Below are 24,284 nucleotides of genomic sequence, written 5' to 3' on the forward strand. Positions count from 1 at the left end.
AAAGTTAGTACAGATGGAGCCTACTTTTATATACTCCATCCGTCCCAAAATAAACGAATCACTTCTTTTAGGTACGAAATTTAAGGAATTGATATTTAAAGAATTACAGTAGAGAGAGTTATGAGATAGAGAAAAAAAAAAGTAAATAGAGAATCCATAAAGTAAAAGAGAAGATTTTTTGCTAAAAATAGAAATAGCTCACTTATCGTGGAACAGAAAGTAATCGAATGGGGCTCGCTTCTCTTGGAATGGAGGGAGTATTAGTTTTATAATAAAATGTAATACAAGTTCACTATCAAAAATGGTAAAAATTAAAATATGATAAATTTTGTGGAACAGACGAAAATGGAAAAATATGACAAAATTTAAGGGACGGAAGTAGTAAAATAATGATTATCGTTGTAGCCATTGGTCCGGTCCAAGCCGGGGCCTGGACATGGATGGGCCTTTGAAACTCTAACAATCATATCTACAACCCTACTGAAATGCAAGTATTAGCAAAGATCACCTAGATTACAACAATCGATTTATAATGGAGTAAAAACATAAAAAAATAAAAATAAAAATAAAAGAATTAAAAAAAAGGTTTAAAAAAGGGAGGAAAAGGATGAGCTCATCTTTGCAGTCAATAAATTCTTGCTTTTCTTTTCCATTTTTGATAGATAAATGAAAACATAAACTGTTGTATTCATGAAAAAATGAAAGGAACCAAAACTGTCAAGACTTTGCATGTCTTGGAGTAACTTGATCAAAATCTATTTCTACTCTCTTTACTCATATCTCCCAACTCAGAGGGAAAACGATCGTGCGGAAGGATCATCGCTTATTCCTATCGATCTCCAGAAAACAACAAAACTGCCCAGATTTTATCATTAGTTGGCTGCTAAAAATGCCTCTCAGCCAACCAAACAAGATCAAATTACCTCTTCATCTAAACAAGAAAACTCTGGCGAATTCCGAATCAAGGTTCGGATTTATCATATGATGAACTCATTTCATCAATACCCTCAAGTTGTGAGTCGAAGGGGGTCAATAGCTGTACAAGCTGTAGTATTCGAGGGGATGGTTTTGAATTGATGTACTGCAGCAAAAACACATCTATTTTCAGTCAAACAAGCCAAAGGTAACAGAGTTTAACAAACTATAAGACTAAATTCCAGTATTACCTTAGTCAAATCCCTGCGGAAAGCAGTGATTTCTTCTTCAGTGAGACCTTCCTCATCGTTATTTTCCTCCCAGCCCAAAGAACGAAGAAAAGCAGCCTCTTCGTCCTCAGAAATGATACGGTCGGAGCTAGGATGTCTCTTACCGTTGCTCACACATTTTTGCACATCATAAGCATCACCATTGCAGATTGAACCAGCTTTCTCCTCAGATTCCAGGCTTAAACTCAATGGAACTTCCACAGGCTGACTCGTAGCGGGCATGGCATCCATTTCAACATGTTTATTAGAAAGGGATGGTGAAAGAGAAGAAACAGTCTCCAACTCAGAAGAGGCACTTGCAGTAGCTGAATCAGCAGAAGCAGGGTTTGCCATAGATTTCTTTCTCACTAGATTAAAAAAATCATTTCGACTTCGAGCTTGAGAGGTAGGCCGCTTCTCCAGCAAAGGTAATACAGGCTTACGGTCAGGGACTGCATTGTTAGGGGGGGGCTTGGTTACTGCAGACCTAGAAACAGACGGAAAAGCAGCAACGGAGCTACCACTAGTCGGACTCAAGTTGTTCTTTACATCAGGGCCCACACCATTCTTTTCTCGCACTGGCTTAAGAACTTGGAGCTTTCCAACATTAGATGTTTTTGAAACATCACTCTCTACTGGCCCACCACGAGGAGAGTAATTTACTGGAAGTGATGAAGAGATGGAAGGCTGCTGGATACCCACTTTGCTCTTTGATTTGTCTGCAGAATTTTTCAACACCTAGAGGGCAGAGGCACATTCAATTAACAATAAATAGCATATTAGCAATGAATGTCAAGAATTTTGGAAATTATTTACCAAATCTAATCATCTTAAACACAAAAGCGTTGCAGGTTGGTTAAGATCCTTAATCTCTTGCAAAATTTGAGTGTACTACAGAACGAATATGTTGAAAGCATGACACATCAAAGCCTCACAAAGTACAGAAAACTGAATTTGAAATGTATCTCATTTAAATATACTGAAGGGCTTTCAGTGACACTCCACCTACAATTTTATATAATAATCATTGATCCTATCCACTCAAGAGTCAGGATGGTTGGACTATACAACCAAGGCCTTGTACACATGTTTCCTTCAACATCCACAATGGTAGTGAAACAAATCCAAAAGTTGACCACATGGAGAGATTGATAGCCCCACAAGACTTTTTTTCCTTGCTTAGCGTCATCAGTCACAAAAGGATATGACAACACAGCAACTGATTGAGTGAGACCAGGATGGATCCAATTAAAAATTAATGTTCACCAGAATAGTTGATCTAGGGTGGTGGAAAATCGACATTTTATAGGACCACTTAGCATTTTTCAGTAAGTTATTAAAAATAAAAGAATAATGGTCAACTGGCACCAAAATCTCATCTTTGGCATTAGAGCCATGTAGCTAATAATCAGTAGTAACTAGTTATTTGTAGAGAGATTACATAATAAAAATAAGAATTCCTGGTCAGTGGTCACCGAATTTCCCGCATTATATTGGGTGTACTTCACATTTCATAAGCCCTTTGAAAAAAATTGATCAGGTTCTCCGGAACAAACTTTACAACAAAATGTAGAAGAACCTAGGGCAGTTAAGAGTCTTGGAGGTGCGACATTTCAATAAGAAGTGTGTCTATTCTTTAGGGGGTCTCAGAAGAGGATCGAGGAGAGATTTATCCTATGGATGTTTTTTTCCCCTAAAAATAGAATTCAAAAGATACATAAGATACTTAACTTATTAGCTAAATAAAAACAATAAAAACATGTTTATAATTGATAGTCCCTTTTTTACTCCCATGCTAAGCTTAATGATGATGGACAGTAATCCATTATGCTTCAGGAGTTACAGTTCAATAAGTAGCACAAACAAGTCTATAGTGATAGCCCCTCTTACTTCCATTATTATGTTTGATATTCGTGAAATGCATTATGACTATATTTAAGCTAAATCTGAATTCTCTTATCGTGGAACTTCTCTTCTTTTTTTAATCATGTACCACACTTCAAAAGTCATACAGTTCCCCCCTTACACCTAAGCTCTAAGAACTGTTTAAAACCAATTTCCTTCCAATACTGTGTCTGTTCATTGTCCAAAAAGTAGTTGATGAACCTAAAAGTAGCAGGATGAAAACAGTCGGGGATAGCAGAGAGTTAGTTGTAACTTTGAAATTGACCCATATAGTATATCATCAATATTTAAAACAAATTTAATAAAAAATCACTTTTTCACACATCTCCAGATACCTATTCATTACTCAAAGATTGTGATTATAGGGTAGGAATAAGAAAATTATGCTAAGAATATCATATAGGAACCTAGAAGCATAAAGGAAAGCTATTGATGAATGTTTAAGAAATATTGAAATAATGAATATGTCCATACAAAAGTTTTACATACATTAGGAAGAAGATGAAGACCATTAACTAAAATCTCTAAAGAATAGTTACAGAATTCCTGTAGTTCAACTCATTCACTTATAGTATTAAATTATTAATTCTTTCAATTTCACATAATCTAAGTCCATCAAAAAATCCATACCAAAATTTAGAATAGCCCAGCTATTTAAAAGACCCAGAGTGAAAGCTGATGATACGATAGGAATCAGATTTCTTCAATAATGAAAATGTTTTCCAGATTGAAGACCTTTTTCGAGTATGCTAAAGACTATCTATTCACATATGCTTTTCTTTTAATACACAGCAGCAGAAAAATAAACCCAAAAACACTCTTGGAATTTTACTAACTGCCAAAACCTATGATAGAACCCAAAACACTCATGAACCAAAAGTTGACAATGAACCTGTTAGTTCTCTTTTTTTATTAGACAACAAATAGGACTAGACAATGACACCTTAAATTTTCATTCACAGCAAAGACATCTGCTAGAAACAAAATACTCCCTCCGTCCCATTAAAAATGAACCATTTTCCTTTTTGGGTTTCCTACTAAAAATGACACATTTTTTAAAATGGAAACAATTTAATCTCTACTTTATTCTCTTTCCACTTAACTCACAAAACAACATTACATAAATTCTTGTGCTAAAAACCACATGTTTCATATTTAGTGGGACGGGGGGGAGTAATATTTTCCTAATTTATCCTCAAGAACCGAAAGTTCAAAATATGTGCATTACCCATCTATGGGCTTGGATAGAGTAAACTACATTAGAGCAAGCCTTGTGCATCAAAACACTGCCGGATATTATTATGCATATATGTTGGCAAAACTGCCTGTATGAAATATGTAAATGAATAAAATTTTCAATGACTAGTTTCATGTTAAGTGTGAAGTCTGGATTCATCTAATAGACATGTGCTGATTCTCAAAATTCACAGGCATGGGCTAGGTAAGTCATGCATATTCAATTACTCATCACAGCTCATACTTTTTTCTACTTCTCCATGTGTTACTTGGGGCATATAAATGATAAATTGCAACTCAACAACTTGTTCCCGTATAAAAATGAAAATTGTAAAATTAGGAATAGAGATATTATGTTTGCACCCTTCCTTTGCTAAACTAATTCACACTAAGTTCAACTTCATGGAAAGAAAAAAACCCCGATATATACTCCATAATCATAGCATCCACATGAATTCAATAATTTTGCGCTGTCATACTGTGAAACCAAAAAGGAAATAATCACATTTGCATCAGAAACCCAGACAAGATATCAAGGTGGGATTATAGCAAGGTACTTCTGAATACCTTACAAGCCATTTCTAGAATATTATTTAATCACCCAAGCTCTCAAGTGAAATATCATTGTTCACCTATAAGCACAGAAGTTATCTTCCAATAAGTTATTAAAGCCTGTAGCAGTAAATATCTTAATGTGCTACAATACTTTCACAAAAAAGGAAGTTTGGGATTGGGAGAATCTCTGTGGTATCCTACCCACTAGACAACTAATGACATGAATCACCAGACAAATCTTCAAATTTTAGGTAAAAATCTAACACATGCCAATGCTGCAAGGAAAAACAACAAAGGGAGTAGGTAACGATATCAAAACTAGGACTTGAGTATCACAACATACACAGGAAGGACGGTAGAAATCTCACCAAAACTTTTGGCATTGACGGAGTCACTGGAATTAATTGCCTAGATTGCTTGATTGCAAGCTCCTCAAGTCTCTGCGCTCCAACAGATAACTGAAACGTGAATATTGGGCATTAGCACACTGGTAAAGGATAACTGACTTAATTAAGGATAACAGGGGACCTGCCTGTGGGGTAGTCTGGGAATGACTAGGACCCTGAGCCACAGCCTCTGCCATATTGAGGCTGGTAGCTGAACCCAAAGCCAGTAATGCAGAACTTGATGAAGTGGCTTGAAGCACAGATGATGATGCAGTTCCATTGCTTCCAACTAACATAGGAACCTCCGCCAAAGCCGATGTCCATTTTTCACCACCTAAAGAAGCGGAAGTACCAACAGGTAAGCTCTGAATAGCACTTAAACCAGGAGATGGTACTCTTCCAATATCAGAAATGACTACTCTTTCATCTACTCCTAATGACGGAAAATCTCTCTCAAAAGCAGCTTTCCTCACCCCGGCAACAGGGCTGCCTGTGGTGCGCAAACCGTTCAAAATCTTTACACTGGTGCTGCCTGAGTCAGCAGCATCTTTCTTAGGCCATGCATCCCTACATTTCGCAGAAATCATGGACTGAGAACGTCTTAAACCATCCCTCTCAAAATTACCTAATGAAGGATCTACCAGATGGTCTGAAAATTTTTGATGGCGTCGGCCGCCCATAAATGAATTGTCGTGGTCATGAGAATCATACGCGCCCTTATCCCAGTCCCTGTCGCGCTGGCTCCTCCCAAAACTACTGTTTGACCTAAAAGTACCTGAGCTGTTACTACTAGAACTCCGTTGGAAATACGAAGAAGTAGTTCTTTCGGAACCTGAAGATCGTCCAGGATCATGACCATTGCCATTCAAAGAGGACTTATTCCTAAAAAACTTTGATGCTGGGTGATCATCTAAAACCAGAAAAATAAGATATTAGAAAAAAGACACCAACACGAACGAGTGTGATACAATAACTTATCTGCAATACAGAAAACTACCTGAATGAGATGTCGAGTTTCCAGCATTTTTAAGCCATTCAGGTACTAATGTGGGCTCACTTCTCTCCATAACTAGCGTTAAGCATTATCATATACAAGAGCAAGTGGAAACAAATTCAACTGCTCTCCTTATATTAACAGCCATGAATCCACTCGAACGTCCTAAATGCCCAATTATATCCGTATTTTCACACCAAACAAAGATTAAATGTAGAATAATCCAGAATTCAAAATTTTAGTAACCAATCCACTCTTCTAATAGAAGCAATAGCCCAAGCTTCTCAAGGCCTCAATGTTCAAGAAGAACGCATGAGAAACATAAGGCTATCACCACCCCACTCTAAAAAAACAGAGCAATTCCTCAAACAGAGCCCTCAGGGGAAATCTCAGAATATAAATTCAAACCCCCACCCAAAAATTCATCCAACACGGCTATGATAGCAAAATCCTAAATCACTGGGGTTTCATCATTCTACTAACACGCAAAAATATTCCACAAAATAACAGTCCGTATGTATCAATGACTAACTAAATAGACTGAAACCTGAATTTATAGATTGTTATCAACAAACACGAATTTTCTAGAGCAAGTATTGAGCGGTTTCCACAAATTGCTCGGGTCTATGTGTGCTGTATTGGAGTGTGGAGATTTTATCTGTGTGTGTTTGGAGAGGGGAGATTAGAGACAGAAAATTTATATGTATATGCGCCTGTATTTTCAGGAAGTTTTGTGTCTGGGCGTGTTGTGGTGCGAGAGTGTCCGGTTTTTTTTTTTTTAAATTAACTTCATATATTTATATCATATATACGAAGGAGGAAATAAATTACAAATCAACTCCTATAACAAGGAGGAAAGACAAATTACGCCACCCAGGGTTCGAACTCGAGACCTCCAGGATGGACGCGGTATCCAGCACCCTTTACCGCTAAGCCAAGGGGCTTGGATCGAGAGTGTCTGGTTTATTGCCCTATTTTTCCTGAAATAGGGCACGGATGTAGGCCCGGATCCACTTTTACTCCCTGCTCTTAGACAAAAGCACAACACACACATCCGTGCTCTTCTACAAGGACAAGCTCAAGGGTCCTACCATTCTATTATTCAATTTAAATAAAAACATTTTCACAATATTAAAATGCATTAAAATAACCGGAATAATATTACAAATTACAAAAAAATTAAAATTTACATAATTAAAATCCTATAAATTAAAATTTTCATAATTAAAGTCTTAAAAATTACATAATTTAAATCCTAAAAATTAAAAATTACATAATTAAATTCATAAAATTAAAAAAACCACTACTCGTGACCGAATTTCGCACAAATGTGTTTGATTAGGTCTTCTTTAGCTCAACGTGGGTTCGGGTATCGCGCATTGTGTGCCTTGTTTCGATCCTCTCACCCACCGTTGTATGCACACCTCGGCGTGGGGGAGACCTCGCGGTTGAGCTTCCGGCTTCATCCTCGTCATAAAAGCTAACCGCCCTCGGTCCTTCGTCGGCTATAATCATGTTGTGCAAGATAATACACGTGTACATGATGTCGGCGATATTTTTCACGTACCACAGCCGAGACGGGGCCTTCACAATGTTGAATCGGGCTTGAAGGACCCCAAAAGCTCTTTCGACATCTTTACGAGCGGACTCTTGACGCTGCGCAAAAAGAACTCGTCTCAGGTCTTCCGGGTGTTAGGGTTTGTATACTAGAAATCACCTTTCGAGTGATTGAATACTGTAAAACTCTAATTATTATTTTCCAATGAATGCAACAGATTATTTTTGTCATAATGTTGTTATGTTTTACATTTAATGGATGTTTATTACATATTTAAATGTATAAGCAAACGTAACAAAGTCTAAGTCTTTGTTTTAGTAGACAGGTTGTGGGCGTCGTCCAATTTAAGGTAACACGGTCAGTTCTGAACAAAGAAAAATAAGAATTTCACAACCTAGATAGGCCTGAACTACCTATCGTGAAAGGTTGCAATGTCAGTTCGATTATTTCTAAGCCTTATTGAAATAAGATGACGTTGGTGTGGTATAGCACTAAATTGGATCTAAACAGCAAGACGACTCTTTATGCTATCTACTGAAAGACGAGGTCTTGACAATTAATCTCTTAATCAATGTACGTTAGCACTGAGCATACAATATTGAGTATCTACTACTTTGACTTACCAATAGGTGCGGGTTTTTCGTTACCCAACGATCCTGGTATATTGGGTAGTGGCGATCAATATCTAGCGATGCTAGATTGCTATTATGTTGAATCGTGCGCGAGGTGAGTCTCGTTTGATAACATCTACAAGAGGAGCTCGAAACAAGGTTTTATTATTCGGAACCTAGCTAGTTGGAGTTTGATTATTATATGAATAATAAATAAGAGTTTCTTGCTAAGTCCACTCCTGGAGATTAAAATATGTTAATTAATTAAATCCATAACAGACATTAATTAATTAATGGATGTTTCTATCTTGAGCACGGGAAATAAATTGCACACATAAAAAGGAAACCCGGAATACTTGTAATTTCGGATTTGGAAAGGCAATGCAATATTACTTTTGTAGTGGCTGCTTGTAATATTCCAATATAAGCTTGTATAAAATTGTGAGTTCAATTTAATTAGTAAAAAGCTAATTGGGTGAGGTCATATCCAAATTCTTCCATAGATCCCTGACTGCGCCCAATATGTGACTTAATATAAATAGGAGAATAAAGGAGACAGAAAATACACATGTGCACATACACAATTTTCGTCCCCTCTCATCCTAGAGAGAGAAACGAAATTTGCTCTCATTCCGTGAGCAGGATTCTATCTTGTTTACTCAAGTCCTACACACAAATATCAGTTTACAGTCCGGGAAACTAGTCAGAAGATCCGAGGTCGAGTTCTCAAGATCTTCACGTGGAGAAGACGCAAACCATCTTCGATTCTTAAGTAAACCAACGAAGTAAATTGGCTAACTCCGTAGCAAGCATGTTTTAGGGATTATTTGTGCTAAAGCATGTTTTAAATTCAAGTATGAGCATGATACATGTGATAATTACGCGAATAGAGTTTATCTAAGTAATCTGCTAAATAGATCAGTTTTATGTGATCCGTTAGAAACGCACGCTTCCGCTACCAACCCCTTCAGCGGGTTGCTGAGCGTGTTCACGAAAGTCGACCACCTTGGGTAGATACCATTGGCGAGATAGTAACCCATGTGGTATGTATTTCCGTTGACGGTGTAGTCGATCATCGGTGCTACACCATTCAACACATCATTGAAGAGTGGTGAAGAATAGAGCACGTTCAAGTCGTTGTTGGATCCGGCAACACCGAAATATGCATGTCAAATCCATAGGCAGTAGTCGGCGACCGCTTCAAGGATAAGTGTTGGGCCGCCGCCTTTGTGGCCGCTTAAGTGTTGCCCCCTCCAAACAGTCGGACAATTCTTCCACCTCCAATGCATGCAGTCAATGTTGCCAAGCATACCGGAAAAACCATGGACTGTTTCGTGAAGATGAAGCAACCGTTGGCAATCATCAATGGTGGGTGCCCGAAGGAATTCATCCCCGAAAGCTGAACGAACGCCCTCGCAAAAATTTTTAAGGCAAATGATTCCAGTGGACTCACCGACATGCAAATACTCGTCGAAGAGGTCAGCCGTTTGCCTAGTAGCAAGTTGTCGGATGGCACACGTACACTTCTGCAACGCCGAGAGACTTTGCCGACCGGCTGCGTCTGTACTTGTTTGAAAGTATTCAACACGGGCGGACAATGTGTTGACAATACGCATAAACATGCATTTTGACATGCGAAAACAGCGCCGAAAGTAATCTTCCGGAAACCGACCAGCCGGAAAAATAGTCAGCAACGAGCCTTTCGTTGGCTCCCTCTCGGTCACGATGGATGTATCGGCGAGTTGATCTAGTTGGTTGAGGAGGAGGGGTAGGGGTATTCGCTGATACATAGGCTTCATAGGCGGCACGATGTTGTTCATAATATTCTTGTTCTTCGCGCTCCGCTTCCGCAATGAGATGGGTGAAATCCATTTGAGGGTTTGGGCGAGAGAGGAAGATGTAGATATAAGTTATATGAAAAAATATGAATGGGAGACGAATGAGAGATGATTTGATGTGAAAAATAGATGATGAATGTGTGTATTTATAGATGATTTTGGGGATAATAAAAATAAAAAAAAATAAAAAAAATCCAGAAAAAACGATAAAAAAAAGGCCAGATTTTTGGGATTCTGAATTTTTTTTTTAATTTTTGGTATTATTTTCAATTTTTTTTAAAAAAAAATTTGAATTTCCAACGGAAATGCCGTTGGCCAATCAGAACGCGCCATGTCAGTTGCTCGCTGGCACGGACATGCTCGATGTATCGAGCAGCGCCGCACCAGCGGCAAGAGCGCAGCGGCGGACAGCAGTACCGTGCCGCTGGCACGGACAGACGGACATCGTCCTGCTCACCGCTGCGTGATGGGGTACGGACTAAACAAGCCCAATAGCAGTGACGGCCCATCAGCCCAAAGCCCAAGGAAGAGTATCAGTTCGGCATTACCAAAGAGTTCGGCCCCAGCCTACAGCTCGGTAAAAGCCGACCAATCAAGCTCTACTCTCAGATCGGCAAAAGCTGCTCGGCAATAGTTCAGAAGTTCGGTCTCAGTATTCGACCGAACTGGAAGATAGTCAACTCATGCAGGATCACATGCAGGATAGTGGACCAAGCACAGAGATAGTGGACTCATGCAGGATCTCATGCAGGATAGTGGACCCATGCAGGATCTCCATGACCTCCACGACATTCACAACCATCATTAGTGGTGATGCAAGCCACGATCTTAGTTCAATGTATAAATAGAACTCAGATCAGATAAAGAAGGGTTAAGTTCTCTAGAGATCAAATATCAAATATCAAGTCTGTATTGTAAGCTGTAGAAAACAGATCAAGCAATACAACTCTGCCCTCTTTTCTTCCCGTGGACGTAGATTTACCTCAGTAAATCGAACCACGTAAATCTCTGTGTCGTGATCTGTATTTTCCAGCATTTACTACCATCAAAAATTCGCCAAACCATCACTGGCGCCGTCTGTGGGAAACAGAGAACCAAATTTGTGATAAAGCGAATTTTTGACCCTTTTTCCACCCAAAAAAAAAAATGCATACCAGATCACATACTACCCGTAATACCGTTCGTGAAAACCATGAGGAAGCTAGTCCAGCCCGCAGGTCCGGAAAACAGCCTCGGGAGACATCTACTTCCAGTTTTCACGATGAAGGAACAAGCCGCTCAAAAGGTCCACACACCGAGTCTTCCCAGCAGCCTGATTTGAATGAGGCTGTCAAGCTGTTCTTGGCTGAGAAGCAGAATGAGTTCTTAGCCTTCCTGCAAAAGAGCCAAGAGCCGAAGACGAAAACGGTGGATTCTCCTTCCTCATCCAGACATGAAAGTCACTACCGCAGTAGTGCCGTGTCTTCCAGGAAGAAGAATCCTCAACCCCGACATGTTCCTGTTCCTCCTCGGTACCGGAATCACAGGAGAACTCCATCTCCTCCATACCGAAGAGATGTCGGGTTCGCCATGTACGGAGCATTGAAGACTCCATTCTCGGACTATATCACCCGAACTCCCTTGCCACAGAACTACCGAACTCCGTCGATGACTTATGACGGGTTAGTGAATCCTCATGACTTCCTGGGACGCTATCAGTATAACATGGTGAACCAGGGTCTCAATGAGGTCCATATGTGCAAGCTGTTTCCCGAGCTGCTTATCGGGAACGCAAGAAGGTGGTTCGATAGCCTCCCCCAAGGCAGCATTAGATCTTACCGAGATCTAATGGATGCTTTCCACAGGAGGTTCTTTCAGAAAGCGGAAGCCCGAATCACTTCGGCTCAGCTGCTTTCTACACGTCAAGGTCGCGACGAAAAGATCAGCGACTTTATGACGAGGTTCCACAAGGAATGCCTACAAGTAGATTATCTCAATGATCTACTTGTCATTTCGGCATTCCAAAATGGAATCCTGCCCGGAGCTCTCTACAGAAAGCTCGTGGAATGCAGTCCGCAAACAGCTCAAGAGATGTGGGACATTGCGGACCAGTTTTCTCGTGCCGATGAGGCAGACCGTCGAAAACGGTCTTTAGACAGCTCATCTAGAGAAGACAAAAAGAAGCCCGATCATAGCGATCAGAGGCTTCCTCGCCGAACTCCTTCCCCACTAAAGGAGGGATAGCGGTCATCCGAGGTGATCAAAAAAGAGCAAGAGTGTTTGCAGATTGCGCTTAAAAGTGCCGAGCAATCAGATCGGCACCATCAAGCATAGCAATCACAGCAGCCGGAGTCAGAGGCAGGCGAAATGACCGAAGTCACACCGGAGCCGAACTCGATGGTGTACGGCACTGAAGCCGTGATTCCGGTTGAGATCGGCATACCCAGTCCCTGAACTCTTAATTTCTCAGCAGAACTGAATGAGGACGGACTGAGAGCCGAACTAGATCTGGCCGAAGAAAGAAGAGAATTGGCCTGCATAAAAGCAGCCAAGTACAAGGAGCAAGTAGCCCGGTATTATAACCAAAGGGTGAAAAAGCTGCAATTTCAAGTGGGAGATCTCGTCTTGAGAAACAACGAAGTAAGCCGAGCAGAAAAGCTGGGCAAACTCGAACCCACATGGGAAGGTCCATATCGGGTGCCAGAAGTCCTCGGCAAAGGGTCTTATAAATTGACTCACATGTCAGGAGAACAAGCACCCCGAACATGGTACGTTTCCAACCTCAAGAAGTTCCATTTGTAAGAGACAGTCCGGTCAGTCAGTCTTGTGTCTAGTTCGGTCCTAGAGGTATGTGTTTTCTTTGTTTTTTTACTTTGTCTATGTGCTTTTTGTTTGTCTATGTGCGTCTCGTTCGTTTATGTGCGTCTTGCTTGTATAGGTGTGTTTTGTCTGTCTATGTGCGTGTCGTCTCTTACAAATGTTACTGAGGTATCTTGTTCTTCAAAGGCTGATCCCCTTTTTAGAACATATATAAGCCAACGATTGTGAGTCCGAGCTTCTAAGGAGGATACAAGACCACAATTCAGCTTAAAAAACAAGCAGTTCGTCTGAAACGAACTGCAACAATAAGCCAACGATTGTGAGTCCAAGCTTCTAAGGAGGATACAAGACCACAATTCGGCTTAAGAAACAAGCAGTTCGTCTGAAACGAACTGCAACAAAGGGAAAGTCCGATCCACGCGATAAAACTCGCCGAATTAGGACAAGGGAAAGTCCGATCCAAGCGATAAAACTCGCCAAATTAGGACACAAGCTTAGTCCGGTCAAAGAAATTTACTTCATAAGACCAAAGACGAGTCCGGTCAAAGAAGTTTACTTCATAAGACCAAAGACGAGTCCGGTCAAAGAAGTTTATTTCATAAGACCGAGGACCAAGTCCGGTCAAAGAAGTTTACTTCATAAGACCAAAGACGAGTCCGGTCAAAGAAGCTTACTTCATAAGACCGAGGACGAGTCCGGTCAAAGAAGTCTACTTCATAAGACCGAGGACGAGCACGATGAAATTTTTTCGCTGAGCTGTAAATAAGCAGTGATAGAAGCGAAATGAAGATTTCATTTATTAAAACTTGTTCGGCATACAACTCCGCTGCCCTACGAGAAGGTGTTACGCCATTACAAAGGACTATTCTACTGTCCCTGGTTGCTAAAGTTGAGCCATCTATTCACAAAATCCTCGTGAAGCCGAGTTCGGGCATTCTCGGCAGCTGAAGAATAAGCAGGTCGACGAGATGCTCTAATCGACCTACCGCCTCTTCCCTGAGCCCGGGAAGCTCTAGCACCTCGGCGGCGAAGAGTCTCTTCACGAAGCATTTGTTGATCTTGCTCACTCATAATCACAGCTCCTCTACGAACTTCAGTCCGTTCTCGTCTTGACGTTTCCGGTTGCTCCTGAGTCCGTTCTCGTCTTGACGTTTCCGGCTTTTCCTGAGTTCGTTGCTGACTTGGAGTAGGGTTTTGAGCAAGTGAATCAGGGGTTTGAGCTGGAGTGCGACCATCTGTTGGCGGGAAATGCCTAAGGAATCTCTCGATTGAGGGACGCCGGGAAAGAATGATGTCATACCGAGAAGCCCAGCGCCGCAATGATGTCACGACTTGTTGGCAAGCCGAGCTCTCCAGCGCATTGTTCCTCCGGAGTACATGATATTCCTCCCACAGTTCGTCAACTCGTTCCTGAACTTCAGAGATGGTCATTCCCCCGCGCCTGCAGATGAAATCCTCATACGCAGTCCTCTCAGCGACGGCGGTATTCAGCTCGGCCTCCAGATCTTTCTTTTCGGACTCTAAGTCCTTATTGTCGGCCTCCAGCTTCACTGAACGAGCCAAGAGTTCGTCATTCTTCACCTGGTCAGCTATGGCTCTTTTCTCAGCTTCGTCCAAAGCCGAAGAGTACAGCCGCTTCCAGTGAAGTACCTCCAGCTCCTTAAGAGTTCAGAATATAGAGCAGCTATGTCAGTTCGGCATTTCAGATTACTGAGCAGGTAGTAAACCACAACAGGAGTAAAAGAGAGTACGAAAGGCTATACGAAGACACAAGAGCAGAAAGAAGAATTTTTTCATTCATAAGAAAAAAATTTTTTCTACACAAGGGCTTCAAGGCCGTTTTACAAGAAGGAAGAAACTAAACTAAGAGAAGGGAGACGAAATCATACTCCGCCAGCTTCGTCTCCTCCTTCTCGGTGAGGTTCAGCTTCCTTCTCCTTGTCTGCTTCAGCTTCAGCCTCGGCCTCCCTGCTCTCCCCAGCCTGCTCGGCGCCACCGTAGCCGATCTGCTGCGCCTCCTGCTCGGCCTGCTCATCGCCGGTCTGCCGCTCATGCTGCTCGGTCTCACCCTCTCCATGGAAAATTGGAGCGGGTGAAACTGACCCTATGGAGGCAAAGATAGCCTCCATGTTCTCATCGCGGTCAGCTCGGCAACTACGAACTTGGTCTGCAGAAAGCAGGACCGAGGACGAAGCAAGCTCCTCAAGCACCGGCAGACTCTGAAGCCGAGCTGCTATCTCTCGGCCGTACAGCGGCAGGATGACTTCGGGACCCTGCTCGGCTTTATCGGTCATCAGTTTCAGCAGATCACCGACAAAGGCCGAAAATTGGTTGCTCAGAAAGAGTTTCTCCGCGAAAGCACGGAGAACCTCTCCTTGGGCAACCACGGCGGCAGCATCCCTCCGTTTCGTCTGCTCTCGCTGGATGACGAGCTGGTTTTTGGCAAACTGAGCTTCATCCTGGGCCGAAATCCTAGCAGCTCTGGCTTTCTCAAAGTTTGCCTCAGCCTGCTCGGCCCGGTGACAAGCAGCCGCCAACTTCCTCTGCATCTCAGCATAGTCGTTGGACGCTTTGGAGAGTTCGACGGCGACGAGCTTGGAGAGCATATCGTTCCTCTGAAAATGGAAAAAGGAAAAAGTCAACCGAAGGGCCACAAAAAATACAGGAAAAAAGCAAGGCCAGAAAATCAAGAAGAGAATTCACCTCGGCGAAGTCCGTGGGCCATAAAAAGGGCTCACAGATATGTTCCGAAGGAGGCGCCAAGACCACGTCTTTCTCTGGCGCTCTTGGGGGCTTCTGGGTCTTCCCCTTCCCCTTTGCCGAAGTGGACTCCGGCTTCTTTGGATCCGAAGAGGTCTTTTGCCTCTTCGGATTCTTCTCGGCATCAGGCGCCGAGCTGGTAGCCTTCTCTTTCTCCGGCTCCTTAAGCTCGGAGGATTTGCGGCTAATCTTATTCAGCATGTACACTGCCAAAAAGCAAGAAAGCAAAGTTAGTTTTCGCCACAAAAGCAGTAAGGCACAAAAAAGAATTCCTCACCCTCGGTCTCTTCATCCGAAGACGAGGAGTCGAACACGACGTCGCCCTTGACGAGCTCAGACTCCAGGTACTGCTTCCTAATCATAGGAATCTTATTGAGCTCGCCCTCGAGCTCGTCCAACGGTTCTAACCGAGGATGAGGAATCACGGACTTCGGCCCTCTCCAGGGAAAGCTCGGAGCCGCTGTCCTATTATAAAAAAAGAAGCGATGCTGCCACTTTGGCCACTTGGTTTTGCAGAAGGCCCTAAAAGGCTGTAAAGGGATCAAGTAAAACCAAGATCCCTTCCTCTTAAACTGGAAGAAATTAAGGATTGCCCTCAGAGACAGATCCTTATCTAGCCTACGCAGTTCGGCAGCAAAGGCCGATAAGTGCCTCCAAGAGTTCGGAGTCACCTGACCTAAAGGGAGTTGAAAAAAATCTAGCAGCTCTACAAAGGCAGGGGGAAGAGGGAAACGAAGCCCGCATTCCAAGCTGGCTTCATAAACGGTGGCGTAACCCTCCGGCGGCGAGTCAGCCCTATGAAGGTCGTCGGGAATCGCAACCTTCCCCCCAGGAAAAAAATATTTTTCGTGTAAGGATATCACAGTATCCTTACTCAAGATGCTGTGAAAATGCTCTACGGTCTTCTCCCCGGATTCTTTCCGGCTAGAAGACCCCTTACCCCCTTTCCTACCGCTACCTGACTCAGAAGAAGAAGAAGAAGACATGGTTCTTACTCTTTGAAAGTCTGAAGAAATTCTGAAGAAATTCTTGAAAGCGGAAGGAAATTTTTACGCAAAAGAGAGAGATTGCAGAAGAAGCAATAGCAAAAGTGTTCAACTGATGAAGAAAGGACGTATTTATCAGATTCGGAGAAGATTTCAAAATCATCGCACCGTTTCGAATCCCACCTTTTCAGGATTCAACGGCCGGATTTTACTGTCGCATTTAATGCAGTCACGCGCAAGGCACGTCCCCTGACGTCAGCCTCCCCCGTACCTTTATCAAAATGCCTAAGTGACTCGCTTCGCCGAAGTGATTCACTTCGCTTTTCGGGGGGGGTAGTGATGGGGTACGGACTAAACAAGCCCAATAGCAGTGACGGCCCATCAGCCCAAAGCCCAAGGAAGAGTATCAGTTCGGCATTACCAAAGAGTTCGGCCCCAGCCTACAGCTCGGTAAAAGCCGACCAATCAAGCTCTACTCTCAGATCGGCAAAAGCTGCTCGGCAATAGTTCAGAAGTTCGGTCTCAGTATTCGACCGAACTGGAAGATAGTCAACTCATGCAGGATCACATGCAGGATAGTGGACCAAGCACAGAGATAGTGGACTCATGCAGGATCTCATGCAGGATAGTGGACCCATGCAGGATCTCCATGACCTCCACGACATTCACAACCATCATTAGTGGTGATGCAAGCCACGATCTTAGTTCAATGTATAAATAGAACTCAGATCAGATAAAGAAGGGTTAAGTTCTCTAGAGATCAAATATCAAATATCAAGTCTGTATTGTAAGCTGTAGAAAACAGATCAAGCAATACAACTCTGCCCTCTTTTCTTCCCGTGGACGTAGATTTACCTCAGTAAATCGAACCACGTAAATCTCTGTGTCGTGATCTGTATTTTCCAGCATTTACTACCATCAAAAATTCGCCAAACCATCACTGCGGATGCTCTAACATTCCATGAGATTGTCATACATAGAATTGAATCAACAGTCATTTTGTTACGCGAAAACATATGATCAAATATTTTGGCATTATTCCCGAATTAAATATAGAAACTTATATACTAAATCAAATCATATTTGTAATAATTGGTCTTATTTAATTTATTGAAACAAGCACCAAACGCTATCTTCTATATTTATTTATGTGAGGGTCGATTTTATCCTACGCCGTGAGAATTTTATTTGAAATTATTCTGTCGTTAAGTACATACTAGTACTAACATTTAGTAATCATCCTCTTATTTTTTAGAATAAAATATCCTGCAAATAAATTTCGATTATCAAAATATCGATGTACCAGCTAAACTGAGGCGTTGATTAACTACGTGGGAATGTGGGATTAATATATGAGGTGCACTTTGTAAAATTGTTAGTTTACTTGGTTTTCTCTGATTGTTTTAAAAATTTATTCCATACTTGATTTTGTCCTATAAAATATATTGAATTATAACATTATTATGTAACAATAATGTAACTTCAAGAGTAAAAGCAAAATGATAGTAATATTTAATTTCGTGCATGTGTGCGATTAATTTCCGTTATCTTCAATTGGTAGGCCTAAAAAATGTCTTCCACGACATTCGACTTTCTTTTCGCTCTTCAACATTTCACTATTTCATTCATCATTCTCTATTTCACTTCTATAAAATGAATCCCGGTGATTACTCAAGTCCGAATAGTCCGATGTTCAGTGGTGGTGCACGGTGGCCGGGTACAGACTCTGAATACCGGTCCTTTGACTCCAACACCCAGTACTATCCCGATTTCAGTACGGATTCGTACGGGCTGTCAGACATGGAGTTGTCTCCCACCCGCGCCCCCGCTGCCGCCGCCGCCGCCTCGGGCTCCGCCACCAAGAAGAAGCGGAACATGCAAAGGGCCCAGAAGTTGCCGCTTCGGAGAAGAATGAAGAGTTCGCCCCAGGGAGGACGAACTACAACCCGGATGAAACCATCGTCTTGGCGAGATGTTGGATTGATATTTCAGAGGACCCGGTGTTTGCCAACAACCAAAAGCAAATAGCGTACTGGGAGCGCATCGCTGAGCGCTACAACGAGGCCAAGCCGCCAGCCACCTACAAGCGCCATAGGGAGCAGCTCCCAAGCATTGGGATCAGGTGAAGAGGCAGGTCAATTTGTTCTCGGCGGAGTACAAGAAGTGCTTGAGGGAGCAGGGCAACAGCGAGAGTTTGACTGATGTGCGCGATAGAGCGCTTGCGTCGTACATTTCATTGTACGGAGATTTCAAGCATTGCAACTCCTGGCTCCTCTTGAAGGACAAGCAGAAGTTCCAAGGAGGGATTCTGCCCCTATCGGCTGCGGCGAAGAGGACGAAGAACACCGCCGCCGGTGATTATACGAGCAGTGAAAGCGGCGCACATCCGATGGACCTCAACCAGCCGATGTACGAGGATGAGAGTTCCGACACTCCGATGTCCTCCCGGCTTCCCATTGGCAGCAAGGCTGCCAAGAACAAGGGCAAGGCGAAGGCGACATTCTCAGCCGCGGCCGCGGCCCCAACCCCAACCCCGACCCTGACTTCGGCTGCGGGACATGCCTACGGAGTTGGTGGCGGCCGCCAACCGGAGGACGTTGTTGGACACGCACCACGCCCTCATGCAGTGCGAGGACCCGACCAAAGCCGAATACCTCAAGTGGAAGATCGATGATCTGCGCCGCAAGTTGGGAATGAACTAGTAATGTAGGATTTAGTGAATTTGTTTTTTATTTCTAACTCTTGTAAAAAAATTTAATTAGTAATGTAGGATTTGCCTTTAATCGTAGTATTTTTTTTATAATTTTGCATGACGTATTTGAAAACATAAAAAATTAATTAACAAAATAGTAGTGAAACCTATAGGGCGGACTTTAGGGCGTCCCACTGCAGGTGGAAGGGTAGGAGGATAGAATGCTGATGTGGCGGAGCATAGGGCGCCCTATAGGGCGGACTATAGGGTGTCCCATTGTGAATGCTCGTAGGTGTACCTATTGAAGATGACGTAAATTAATAATCATGGATGCATAAAAATAAATATTACATCATCCGTCCACCAATAAATTTTTTATATTGCAGTTTTCGTCCATTCATAATAAACTTTCCATTTACTTTTGTACTAATACTACTTTGATAATGGACCCCACGTTTCACTAAATTTATCTCACTCACATTTCATTATAAAACTAATATTATATTTATCAATTTAATTATTTAAACCTGTAAAATTTTGGGCAGTCCGGCGCCCCTTGGATAACGGTTGATGTTATACCCAAAGTGGCAGTTTTACAATTTTATGCGACCTTTATCTCTTTGTTAGAAGAATTGTGTAACCCAATTTAACACATTACTAAACTACTACTCCATATAAAGAACAATATATAATATTTTAGAAATTTCACGTTGTATCCATCAATTTTAGGCGAAGTGAACAAGATTCAATTATAACATAAAAAAAAGGTAGGATAAGTATATTATCAACAAGCGTCAGCAAGGCAGAAAATTGTAGTACAACATAAATGCTAAGCAATGACTGCGAAATAGAATTTTGTCCATCATATTTAGCTAAGAAATCAAGTGAACTGCCAGCCGTTATGTTAAGGAAGTTTGCCATCAACTATTTGAATCTGAAACAGCGCAGCCCTGTGACGGACGGTAACCTTTGTAAGTATCAGCAATGGCGCCAGCAGTTTCTACTAGGTCGCTCTTCATTCGTGCAATTTTCGAGCCTACGTACTCTTTGTATGACGCAACTGAATTGATCAAGTCAAAGAGTTCCCGAGCGCATAACTTGACATCTTCTTCAGTTTGAATCATGTCTTCGTGCAGCCCGGCCATGGATTTCTTCATCAAAGCAAATCAATGAATAAAGACAATGACATTTATGTAAAATGCATTTGTCCATGGATGTAAAGGGATGCAGTAACAAGTGTTGGAATTACCTTCAACAATTCTGCAGCTTCTTTTTCAACAACTGAGATGTGCTGAACCTTCATCTCAATTTCCTCTACCATTTTTTTCGCTTCTGCTGCACGTCTAGACATATACTCTTGCATTTCTTTTGTCACTTTATCCAACTGGGATTCAACCTATATGATCAGACCATTCATTAGGACATACTCATATACTATGTGCTCCTGGAAGTGTTTGACGACTTTAACTATACAATCAAATCATGTACTGTGACAAATAACCCATCAAAACTGAACTCCTCAATCAGTTGAGCCTTATAAGATGCAGAGTAGTGAACATTTATTTAATGCAGTAGTATTTATAACCTAAAACAGTAAGGAAAAGAAAACAAAGCAGAAGGCACTACTATAGCAGCCGAAATTCAGCCAGGATATCAAACAGAATAACTAGCATGTCCTGCATCAAAACATAAGGACCACGCAAACAGTTGTTATCTTTGCCCCTATTGCTGAGTAGCCTAATGCACATTATATCTGCTTGAGATAAAGCAGCTTCTTCACTACATATGAGCCTAAGGAAACAAGGTACAAAGTAGAAGAAAAAAATCATATAATTAGTTTTGATGTATTTTAGAAAACTTGATGCCCGAGTATTCATGGTAGCTATAAGAGCATTAATAAGTTCGTTTTTCCTGATATTACTCTTTTGCAGTAAAAAGTGGCACTTGATACTTGATAGTTGATACAACACAAGGGAAAAAAGAGCATTCTTAGCACAAGTCTGTTGTATGACTTCTTGGATGTGACTTAGTTGACTTTATCCCAAGTTGAATAGAAGAAAAACAAGAATGCTGCTACACATATACCAAACCATCTTATCATGCTCTACATCCAGGTGCTGAAGGCTAGAACGGCAGTACCTCTCATTTTAAATGACATTGTTGAAAGACTAATCTCACACGGCTTCTTACATATACAGTGAAAATTGATGAATTATTGCTAAATTAGCAGGTTACATGCATGTTCTTGACACAAAAAGTGATGTGAGCATAAGAACTCTACATGCTTACCTCATCATTGGAGGACTGAAGCACAGCAATACGATTCCGTTTTTCCTCCAGCTTAGTGGCATTTTCACCTGATCGTGGCCGAAGAGAAATGAGTTCTTCCAATTTCTCCATTGAGCTTCCTTTTATTTCTTCAGCAAAGGCGACAAGTGCAGGCTTTAGTATGCTCTTGTAATCCAATCCCAATACCTCAGATGGTGTGGACCCATCAGCACTTAGCTGATATTGAAATCCATTTCCAAGTTTCAACCTAGAAATGTTTATTGAAAGAAAGTAGCAATAATTAATGGGTAACTTAATCAAATGGTAGCTGGAAGCCTGAAAGTAAACTAACTTAATCCCTGGAGAACAAAGTCTTAAGAATTTAACTTGTACATAGTCTATAAAAATAAAACTGCTAGGGTGGGAAAAATAATTGGATAGACAACTTTTCTACAAGTATACTATAAAATTAAAGAAATAGTATTTGTAATTAGTTCTCTTTCCTGCCTTTCATTCTTATAATAAAAAGTTGAAGTAGAACTTCACAACAGAGTAAAGACAAAAGATACGTGATGAAACAAGAAGGTTCTAGGGTAAGATTTACATTTGACTTATAAAATTCACCTAAACTACCCAGTCCTAGAGTCAATAAAGATGCTAGATATAACTACTACTCAATAGCATCATGCTATTTTAAATAGTTGAACAGAGGCAGGCAATCTTATCTGAGAATTACTCCAAAACCAAAATGAAGCATTTATACATGAATTTGAGTGTCAGTCCATACAAAAAGCATATAAAGTTTTGCACAAGATGGAGGACCAACCAACCTAAGCATGAGTGGACTATCACATCATTATATATAAAAGGGTTTGAATGAATTTGAGACAAAGACACTCGAGACACTGACATAGTAGAGCCACAAGGATTAATCAGCCTCCAATAGCAACAACTTGGTAGAACGTAATTATTGTAGTTGAGTTTCCCTTAAGACACAAATGTAAATGTATAACTGCAAGAGACAATAGCACTAGGAACTAGTTTATGCAGTTTTGGATTCATTAAGAGAAGTGACAAGAAGAACCACCTTCTAAGAGTTTGGTTGCATTCCATCACGAGACGCTCAAGCTCCTTAAACTTATGCCCTATCTCAGAATCGAGTTCCCAAATCTTTTCCTCCCAGCCACTTCTCCCAGCCTCCGACTCCTCAACATTCCGCTCCACAGCCTGTAATTCTCGCTTCATTCTCTCAGCATCTCTCATATTAAACCCCTGTTCCTCAATCTTCCTCTTCAAATTCTCATTCTCATCACAAATCCTCTTGTGCTCCTCCACCTTTGCCTCTAATGCCTTTTCCTTCTCCTCTAATTTCTTCTGCACATCCACCAAATGAGCGTCCAACTGTCCGATCATATCATGGAACTTCGTCACATCCTTTTCTACAACCGCCTTCTCCTGCTCCAAAACCTCCTTCTGACTTGGGCCCTTCTTCAAACCCATCACTTTGGCATCCAGCTCGTTAGCAGTTTCATCAACAGCCGTTGCATTTTCACCCACTTTATCCCTCCACTCTTCCAACTCCCTTTTAAACTCTGAGTCCAAGCCATCCACCGCCTCATCATCTCCCCTAATGTAGAGATAATAACTGTCTAAATGGTGCATCATCATTTGATCGCCCTCGAGTTCAGGCGACGAATTGATTGTAGAATCTGTGTACTGAGCTAACTGAACAAGCCAGTGGATAACTGCAAGCAAATTGGGCCATGAATGGGGCGTCCCCGGGGCGCGCAGCGCCGATTTATTCAGTTTGAAGGGGCATTTGAGGCACTTCAGAGCGTGGTTGAGTTCTTCGTCGATTTTCTGCGAAGCGAAGCCGAGTCGTTGCAGTAGAAGCTTTAGGGTTTCGGTGATGTGTTTAGCGGAAGGCAAAGGGTGCTTGAGCGAAAATGGGGCAGATTGAGAGGAGAGGTAGGAATTGATGGTGCGGAGGGCGGAGAGTTGGTACGAACGATCGGAGATGTTGGTGGGGGCGGCGGAAGGGCGGCCGATGGAGGCAATTGAGGGGCGGCTGCTGCAGAAACTAGCGTCAGATTCGCGGCCCTGGACAGGAGTGGTGAGGTACCAGGGATCCACGGTATTCGTAGGCGTGGGAGGTGGCGGACGCCGGTCAGGGACTAGGGATTCCGCGGGGCGGCGGCGGCCGGGAGCTCTCATCGTCGTAGATTTGTTCGGATTCAGGTGTTGGTTTCCCGCCAAGAATGAGTGATTTTATGCTGGTGAGTTTTAAATCACAATTGATAATACTAATAAATCTTTATTTCATATTTATATACTCCATAATACTCAATTTCAAAATTTGATCAACTTCTACTATCTACATAATTTTGAAATTAAAATATTAAATTATGAACTTTCAAATATTCTTAATTGTTTCATTTATGTACAAATCGACGTATTTTTTTAATGTTGAAAACGACAATATTTCCATAAATACGAATAGAAATAAGAATAT

The 24,284-nt window shown here is 41.8% G+C and overlaps 2 protein-coding genes across 3 annotated transcripts; both read right to left on the reverse strand.

Moving 5' to 3' along the window:
- Positions 1-618: 618 nt before the first annotated feature.
- Positions 619-7,012, reverse strand: LOC121806874. 2 transcript variants are annotated; one of them, XM_042207043.1, is made up of 7 exons: positions 6,264-7,012; positions 6,099-6,176; positions 5,908-6,031; positions 5,413-5,833; positions 5,249-5,338; positions 1,167-1,922; positions 619-1,081 (listed from the first exon to the last, which is right to left on the reverse strand). In XM_042207043.1, the coding sequence occupies exons 1-7, from the start codon at positions 6,331-6,333 to the stop codon at positions 962-964; spliced, it is 1,659 nt and encodes a 552-aa protein (XP_042062977.1). In that variant the 5' UTR covers positions 6,334-7,012; the 3' UTR covers positions 619-961. The 2 variants fall into 2 exon arrangements, with proteins under 2 accessions (XP_042062977.1, XP_042062976.1); XM_042207042.1 differs by having other exon boundaries at positions 5,413-6,176.
- Positions 7,013-20,256: 13,244 nt separating this feature from the next.
- LOC121806524 (kinetochore protein NDC80 homolog) lies at positions 20,257-24,037 on the reverse strand. Its single transcript, XM_042206588.1, has 4 exons — positions 22,860-24,037; positions 21,794-22,040; positions 20,754-20,900; positions 20,257-20,655 (listed from the first exon to the last, which is right to left on the reverse strand). The coding sequence occupies exons 1-4, from the start codon at positions 23,984-23,986 to the stop codon at positions 20,425-20,427; spliced, it is 1,752 nt and encodes a 583-aa protein (XP_042062522.1). The 5' UTR covers positions 23,987-24,037; the 3' UTR covers positions 20,257-20,424.
- Positions 24,038-24,284: the final 247 nt, after the last annotated feature.

This window comes from Salvia splendens, chromosome 6 (genome assembly GCF_004379255.2).
Source record: "Salvia splendens isolate huo1 chromosome 6, SspV2, whole genome shotgun sequence".
NCBI classification, from domain to species: Eukaryota; Viridiplantae; Streptophyta; class Magnoliopsida; order Lamiales; family Lamiaceae; genus Salvia; species Salvia splendens.

What these genes read in the sequence shown, in the direction of transcription:
- LOC121806524 (XM_042206588.1), bottom strand. Translation starts at nt 23,986, where the DNA reads ATGAGAGCTCCCGGCCGCCGCCGCCCCGCGGAATCCCTAGTCCCTGAC. An exon ending in TGCAACCAAACTCTTAGAAG is followed by an intron (nt 22,041 to 22,859) that starts GTGGTTCTTCTT and finishes AAACATTTCTAG; the next exon opens with GTTGAAACTTGGAAATGGAT. An exon ending in TTCAGTCCTCCAATGATGAG is followed by an intron (nt 20,901 to 21,793) that starts GTAAGCATGTAG and finishes CTGATCATATAG; the next exon opens with GTTGAATCCCAGTTGGATAA.
- LOC121806874 (XM_042207042.1), bottom strand. Translation starts at nt 6,333, where the DNA reads ATGGAGAGAAGTGAGCCCACATTAGTACCTGAATGGCTTAAAAATGCT. An exon ending in AAACTCGACATCTCATTCAG is followed by an intron (nt 6,177 to 6,263) that starts GTAGTTTTCTGT and finishes TTCTGGTTTTAG; the next exon opens with ATGATCACCCAGCATCAAAG. An exon ending in CGTCAATGCCAAAAGTTTTG is followed by an intron (nt 1,923 to 5,248) that starts GTGAGATTTCTA and finishes TCTGCCCTCTAG; the next exon opens with GTGTTGAAAAATTCTGCAGA.